We start from the raw sequence: 7,741 nt of genomic DNA, 5'->3' as shown, positions 1-7,741 counted from the left end.
GCTGAGGTAGTAGCTTTATAGAGACTGGAGAGTTAAGTTATTTATCCTTGACCAGATTCCAGTTTCTTTGGACTCTACTCTCAGGACAAGGTCAGTACAGATTAATCTTTACTTTAAGTGACAGATTTCTTCAAAGAAAATTCTAAGCTTGAGAAAGAGAAGTATGAGAATTTAGGCCCTATTTTTCTTTTTCTTTTTTTTTTTTTTTTTTGAGATGGAGTCTCGCTCTGTCGCCCAGGCTGGAGTGCAGTGGCCGGATCTCAGCTCACTGCAAGCTCCGCCTCCCGGGTTCACGCCATTCTCCTGCCTCAGCCTCCCGAGTAGCTGGGACTACAGGCGCCTGCCACCTCGCCCGGCTAGTTTTTTTTTTTGTATTTTTTAGCAGAGACGGGTTTTCACCATGTTAGCCAGGATGGTCTCGATCTCCTAACCTCGTGATCCACCCGTCTCGGCCTCCCAAAGTGCTGGGATTACAGGCTTGAGCCACCGCGCCCGGCCGTAGGCCCTATTTTTCAAGAGGAGCCCACACTGGACTGATAAAAGCAACAGTACTACAAGCTAAGTTTATTGCTGGTACAAAGTAGTTCCTCTGGCTGGGCGGTATAGTGGCTCATGCCTATAATCCCAGCACTTTGGGAGGACGAGGCAGGCAGATCACCTGAGGTCAGGAGTTCGAGACCAGCCTAGCCAACACATAGTGAAACCCCATCTCTACTAAAAACAAAAAATACAAAAATTAGCTAGGCATGGTGGTGCATGCCTGTAGTCCCAGCTACTTGGGAAGCTGAGGCAGGAGAACAGCTTGAATCTGGGAGGTGGAGCTTGCAGTGAGCTGAGATCGTGCCACTGCACTCCAGCCTGGGCGACAGAGTAAGACTCCATCTCTAAAAAATAAAACAAAACAAAAACAAAGTGATTTCTCTTGTCACGCTCAGATGACCTAGGACACATGGGCATGTGAGATCCCACACCCTTCTAACAGCCCATCTGGAGCTAAGGAACAAGGAGGGGCTGGCCTATTTTCCTCTGCATAGGTTCATACTCTTGTACATTCACCTTCAACACTGGGCTGGAAAGAACAGTCCCTATCTCCAAGTGGTGCTAGAAATCAGGGAACCAAATACTGCAGATAAATTTTCCAAATGTAACAATCTCTCCATGGTCCCTCCCTCCCCCAGCGCTTCCTGATACAGCCAATAATTAAGAACACAATCAAAGGCTGAGGGACAAATTATTTTTTTGGATTTATATTTTTCCATAAAATACAAATGCTGATTCATCAGTGAGTCAGTAAATGAAAAAGGGCCTCTTAAATATCTTATAAACACTAATTATTCTTTCCCAGTCTAGATTTCCTTAAAGTCACATCACTCACAAGCAGGCTTATCTTCCACTTCTGCCATTTGAAGGCCGGTCTATGCCCAGCCTGAACCAGGGGAAATGTACAGAACTCACCAAAATTTTACCAATACTCTGACAGCGTTTTATTTCAAACTCTGATCCCTGCCCTGTGATTACAAAGAGGATGCTGCTGGTTCTCTCTCTCAGTCCCTGCTGTTGAAAAAACTGGTATCCAATGTTCTCTGAAACATACTGTCTTTCATCTAGACTCAGAAGCTAGACAAAAAATTTAAAAAAGAAGAGTGTACATGGCCATGTTGTACCTGCCACCTGCTAGGGCCCAGCCATCAGCCATGGTTGCTGAGGATGAGACTACTGAAAAGACCTGAGCAGGATGGGGGAGAACAAAGGTAGTTCTTTCTATAGCATGATGGGAATGGGAGACTTCAAAGCTTCCAGCAGCCTCATCACCCAGGCTTCACCCCAGAAGTCATTTTTGTCATCAGGCTAGCTGAGGCTTCTGGGCCTCTCCTTGTGCCTCTTCATATTCTTCTTCTGGTTTCAGCTGAGGGCCAGGGATCATCACCGTCTGAAAGAGTAGGATGCCAAGTTACCCACCAACCAAGCCCATGGCTAACCCAGAAGAACTTCATCCCCTGCTCCCACCCATCCATCCACCCACCCACCAAGCCTTCCCTTTCCCAGTGGTGCATCACCCCCTCTTGCCACTAGGGGGAGCCCAACAGAGTGGCTTAGCAGACCCCAAGTACTGCCTCAGCTCTCTTTAAACCATGCAAGCCACCTTACCTTAAGGATGGGCTGCTTAGGGGGTGCCCATGGCGGAACGATCTTGCTATGCATTCTCCAGCTTCCATATGGGTTTGTCAACTGCTTTTCGAATACAACATACTCCAGGACATCCTTGGGTACATCTTCCTGTCCATACATCAACCGGCCAAACCGGTCATAGATGGCCAGAGTCTGCAAGGATAAAAGCAAATCTGGCCTCTTAGTTTTTTTGGTGTGTGAGTGTGAGTTGTTTGTTTTATTGTCACACAATCTTTTTTTTTTAAGATGGAGTCTCACTCTGTTGCCTTGGCTGGAGTGCAGTGGTATGAGATTGTCTCACTGCAACCTCCGCCTCCTAGGTTCAAGTGATTCTCCTGCCTCAACCTCCTGAGTAGGTGAGAGTACAGGCACACACTATCATGCCTGGCTAATTTTTCTATTTTTAGTATACACGGGGTTTTGCCATGTTGGCTAGGCTGGTATTAAACTCCTGACCTTGTGATCTGCCCGCTGTGGCCTCCCAAAGTGCTAGGATTACAGGCGTGAGTTACTGTGCCCAGCCAGAAAAAAATCTTTTTTTTTTTTTTTTTTTTTTTTTTTTTTGAGATGGAGTCTCGCTCTGTCGCCCGGGCTGGAGTGTAGTGGCCAGATCTTGGCTCACTGCAAGCTCCACCTCCCGGATTTACGCCATTCTCCTGCCTCAGCCTCCGGAGTAGCTGGGACCACAGGCGTCCGCCACCTCGCCCGGCTAGTTTTTTGTATTTTTTTTTTTTTAGTAGAGATGGGGTTTCACCGTGTTAGCCAGGATGGTCTCGATCTCCTGACCTCGTGATCCGCCCGTCTCGGCCTCCCAAAGTGCTGGGATTACAGGCTTGAGCCACTATGCCCGGCCCAGAAAAAATCTTAATGGGTAGAAAAAAATTATCTCGGAATTCTGAATCTAGGACTATCTGATCAACTACTGACACTTTACTCTTACAAGTTCTTTGACAGGGGGCAGGGAAGAAGGAGTGGGGCACAATGGCTCATGCCTATAGTCCCAGCACTTTGGGAGGCTGAGGTGGGCAGATCACTTGAGCCCAGAAGTCTGAGACCAGCTTGGGCAAAATGACAAGACCGGTCTCTACAAAAAATACTAAAATTATCCAGGTGTGGTGGCATGCCCCTATAGTCCCCGTTACTTGGAGGCTGAGGTGGGAGGATTGCTTCAGCCCAGGAGGTTGAGGCTGCAGTGAGCCATAATCACATCACTGCACTCCAGCCTGGGTGACAGAATGAGACCCTGTCTTGGAGAAGAAAAAAAAAAAAACAGGAAGGGTGGGAGAGAATATCCTCACACATGTCTTAGTAGAGCCAACATGTAACAGTGGGAAGGCGACAGCAGCACAGCAAGGAAGACAGATCACAGTGTACCTTTTGTTACTGCTTACAGTCCTGGGCAACCACACCCAGCACTCCAGAGGGAGGTGCCCAAGCTCAGTGTGAAGAAAAGCTGGGAGGAAGGCAGACTAGTGCCTCTACCTGCCGGGTGTGCATGCGTACGGTGACCTGGCCGTACACGTTGCCCTGGTTCATCATACTTGAACAGCGAACTTGAACAACATGGGAGGGCTCTAAAGATTCCACGAAGCTCCAGCGGACGGTCTTATATTTGATGTCCCAGGTCATGTCCTAAGGGCAGAGGAGAACAAGTTCAACTGGATTTTTCCCTCCCTTTAAGGAAGCTGGTGCTGCCACACTGCTCTTACTTCCTGCAAGACTACAGCCAACAGGCAGCACATTTCCCACCACATGCTCTCTTGTGCCTGTTTTCTCTCGCACCTTCCCAAGTTTTGATTAAGCTATTGGGCAAGTTCACCTGACAACTCTCTCTTTATCTAAATCACAACTTCAGACCCACCTTCCTCTTTGAGCACCCTTCTCCAAATAAATGAAAACCACATTCCAAACTGCCGGCATGCCCAATACACCATCATCCCTCCCATACACTTTCATAATCTGGCAATTATTGCATGTACTTGTGTTGACTGCATATATATATATTTTTCCCACTCACCTATTAACAATGAAAAGTGGGAATTTTACAGGACTTAAGGGCTAAACTGCTACGACTGGGGAAGACTTATAGAAACTGAAGTTCTATTGATAGAAACCCAAGGTTCTTTTTTTTTTTTTGAGACGGGAGTCTCGCTCTGTTGCCCAAGCTGAAGCAGTGGCGCGATCTCGGCTCACTGCAAGCTCCACCTCCCAGCTTCACACCATTTTCTTGCCTCAGCCTCCCAAGTAGCTGGGACTACAGGCGCCCGCCACCATGCCCCGCTAATTTATTTGTATTTTCAGTAGAGACGGGGTTTCACCATGTTAGCCAGGATGGTCTTGATTTCCTGATCTTGTGATCCACCTGCCTCAGCCTCCCAAAGTGCTGGGATTACAGGCGTGAGCCACTGCACCCAGCCCCAAGTTCTTATTCTTGAATCCCTAACTGAACTACAAAGTTCTTATCCTTGGGGGTCCCTCCAAGTGCCTCACATTGCTGTTACCACTCAATATAAGCCTCATGAACTCTGGTTAAATCCTTCATGATAGTGCAGGTATATGGAGATGTGGCCTCGTATAGCCCATATCCAAGCCTCAGGATGCTCCTGCAGTGTCATGACTGCTGGTTGAGGGACCTCTTTTATTCGCCAGGGCCCTTACCAGAGTCCGTGTCAAGACATTATCATTCAGCTACAAGCAATGAAACTTCAGCCTGTACCTTAAACTTCCTACACTCTCAAAACTGATCCTTCTTAAGAGAAACCAGGCAGGGCATGGTGGGGCTCATGCCTGTAATCCCAGCACTTTGGGAGGCCAAGGTCAGTGGATCACCTGAGGTCGGGAGTTAGAGATCAGCCTGACCAACATGGAGAAACCCCATCTCTACTAAAAATACAAAATTAGGCCATATGCAGTAGCTCAGACCTGTAATCCCAGCACTTTGGGAGGCCGAGGCGGATGGATTGCGAGGTCAGAAGACTGAGACCATCCTGGCTAACACAGTGAAACCCCGTCTCTACTAAAAAGACAAAAAATTAGCTGGGTGTGGTGGCGGGTGCCTGCAGTCCCAGCTACTCAGGAGGCTGAGGCAGGAGAATGGCATGAACCCGGGAGGCGGAGCTTGCAGTGACCCAAGATCTCGCCACTCCACTCCAGCCTGGGTGACAGAGCAAGACTCTGTCTCAAAATAAATAAATAAATAAATAATTAGGCGGGCATGGTCCCGGGCACCTGTAATCCCAGCTACTTGGGAGGCTGAGGCAGAAGAATCACTTGAACCCGGGAGGTGGAGGTTGCGGTGAGCCAACATCGCACCATTGCACTCCAGCCTGGGCAACAAGAGCGAAAATCTGTCTCAAAAAAAAAAAAACCAGAAAAGAAAAGAAAAACCAGAGACGATGTCTAGAATCTGTCCACTCAGTCACCCCAAAGTTCTAAGGAGGATGAGAACTTACTGGAAAACAGTGTTCAGTTACCAAGGTATGAAGTCGGTCATGGTCTGAGCTACAAAAGAAAACAATAAATATCATTGACTACTGCTCTTATAATACGCTGTATGAAGACTGAAAATGGCCCTGAAAATGAAAAACAATTCATTTTTACAAATGTTTTTGGCACATCTTGTATAAGCCAGGTATATAATATGCTAAATTCTAGGGGCACAAAGACAAACAATAATGTGATTTACCAGAAAACCCTGAGATCTAGTAGCAGAATAAAATTATATTACAAAAAAAAAATTTTTTTTTAATTATGTTTAAATCTAAGGAGCAGGAGGAAATTTCTCTAAAATTACCATATATCCTTAAGATGGGTACCCTCACTGGGACATAGGACCTGATTTTTGCTCTAAGCTGGTATGAGCAACAAAGTTCAACACAAGTAACAATCAATAGCTTGTTTTATCTCCTCTTGCCTCTGACCTAGCATCAGTACCATCTGGCTTGGCCTTATATCTTTTTTTTTTTTTTTTTTTGGAGTCAGAGTCTCACTCTGTTGCCAGGCTGGAGTGCAGTGGCGCGATCTCGGCTCACTGCAACCTCCACCTCCCGGGTTCAAGCCATTCTCCTGCCTCAGCCTCCTGAGTAGCTGGGATTACAGGCGCATGCCATGACGCCCACCTAATTTTTGTACTTTTAGTAAAGATGGGGTTTCACCATGTTGTTGGCCTTGTATCTTACAATCTCATCTTTGAACCTAGTCAAAGATAATCATGTCTTTCCTGGTCCTATTATTTCTCCTTTATCTTGTTGCTGCCAGAGTGGCCAAGTTATGCTGACTCTATACAGTAATGGTTAGAAAAACACAAAACAGCCGGGCGCAGTGGCTCACGCCTGTAATTCCAGCACTTTGGGAGGCCGAGACGGGCGGATCACGAGGTCAGGAGATCGAGACCATCCTGGCTAACAAGGTGAAACCCATCTCCACTAAAAATACAAAAAAAATTAGCTGAGTATAGTGGCAGGTGCCTATAGTCCCAGCTACTTGGGAGGCTGAGGCCGGAGAACGGCATGAATCCGGGAGGCAGAGGTTGCGCTGAGCTGAGATTGTGCCACTGCACTCCAGCCTGGGCGACACAGCAAGACTCCGTCTCAAAAAAAAAAAACCAAAAACCAAAAAAAACCCAAAAAACCCCACAAAACAGACAACAAACCCTAGCTGATGTAGGTACAAGATTTTAGGAGGGATCCTAACTGATGAGTATCAAATCTAAGGCCATAGATTAGCCTCTTTCAGATACACACATGACTTTTCCCCAGTTTACTATGAGCAGTTTAACTCTTTGTCCCCTTTGAAAAATCTTGCTCTCGACCGGGCACGGTGGCTCACGCCTGTAATCCCAGCACTTTGGGAGGCCGAGGCGGGCGGATCACAAGGTCAGGAGATCGAGACCACGGTGAAACCCCATCTCTACTAAAAATACAAAAAATTAGCCGGGCGCGGTGGCGGGCGCCTGTAGTCCCAGCTACTCAGGAGGCTGAGGCAGGAGAATGGCGTAAACCCAGGAGGCGGAGCTTGCAGTGAGCCGAGATCGCGCCACTGCACTCCAGCCTGGGCGACAGAGCGAGACTCCGTCTCAAAAAAAACAAAAGGCCGGGCGCGGTGGCTCAAGCCTGTAATCTCAGCACTTTGGGAGGCCGAGACGGGCGGATCACAAGGTCAGGAGATCGAGACCATCCTGGCTAACATGGTGAAACCCCGTCTCTACTAAAAATACAAAAAACTAGCCGGGCGAGGTGGCGGGCGCCTGTGGTCCCAGCTACTCGGGAGGCTGAGGCAGGAGAATGGTGTAAACCCAGGAGGCGGAGCTTGCAGTGAGCTGAGATCCGGCCACTGCACTCCAGCCTGGGCGACAGAGCGAGACTCCATCTCAAAAAAAAAAAAAAAAGAAAAAAGAAAAATCTTGCTCTCTAAGCCCAGAGTGGGTAAAGGATTAGTTCTAACATGTCTATCTGCTTCCCTTTCATCTCCATTCCTACTAGGAAAGATTCCAAGTCATTTCCTCTACTGTAGGAACAGACTAGACTAGACTGAGCTGTGGTGACAAACTACCATGACTGGCACCTCTGAGTGA

At 47.6% G+C, this 7,741-nt stretch overlaps 1 protein-coding gene and 1 long non-coding RNA gene across 2 annotated transcripts in view; one reads left to right on the top strand and one right to left on the bottom strand.

Moving 5' to 3' along the window:
* Positions 1–7,568, top strand: part of LOC126938651 (uncharacterized) — a 72,402-nt gene extending 64,834 nt beyond the window's left edge. The window contains exon 2 of the long non-coding RNA XR_007720149.1: positions 7,404–7,568. This is a non-coding gene — a long non-coding RNA (uncharacterized LOC126938651). The remainder of the gene's footprint in view (positions 1–7,403) is intronic.
* MRPL45 (mitochondrial ribosomal protein L45) overlaps positions 1,223–7,741 on the bottom strand; it is a 390,432-nt gene continuing 383,913 nt past the window's right edge. The window contains exons 6-9 of the mRNA XM_050762841.1: positions 5,622–5,670; positions 3,652–3,801; positions 2,149–2,322; positions 1,223–1,930 (exon numbers count right to left, since the gene is read on the bottom strand). Of these exons, the coding sequence (XP_050618798.1) occupies positions 1,844–1,930; positions 2,149–2,322; positions 3,652–3,801; positions 5,622–5,670 (460 nt within the window). The 3' untranslated portion in view covers positions 1,223–1,843. The remainder of the gene's footprint in view (positions 1,931–2,148; positions 2,323–3,651; positions 3,802–5,621; positions 5,671–7,741) is intronic.

Source organism: Macaca thibetana, chromosome 16 (assembly GCF_024542745.1).
Source record: "Macaca thibetana thibetana isolate TM-01 chromosome 16, ASM2454274v1, whole genome shotgun sequence".
In the NCBI taxonomy this organism is placed as follows: domain Eukaryota; kingdom Metazoa; phylum Chordata; class Mammalia; order Primates; family Cercopithecidae; genus Macaca; species Macaca thibetana.
The sequence above is the reverse complement of the archived record's forward strand: the minus strand, read 5'-3'. Positions and strand labels throughout refer to the sequence as shown.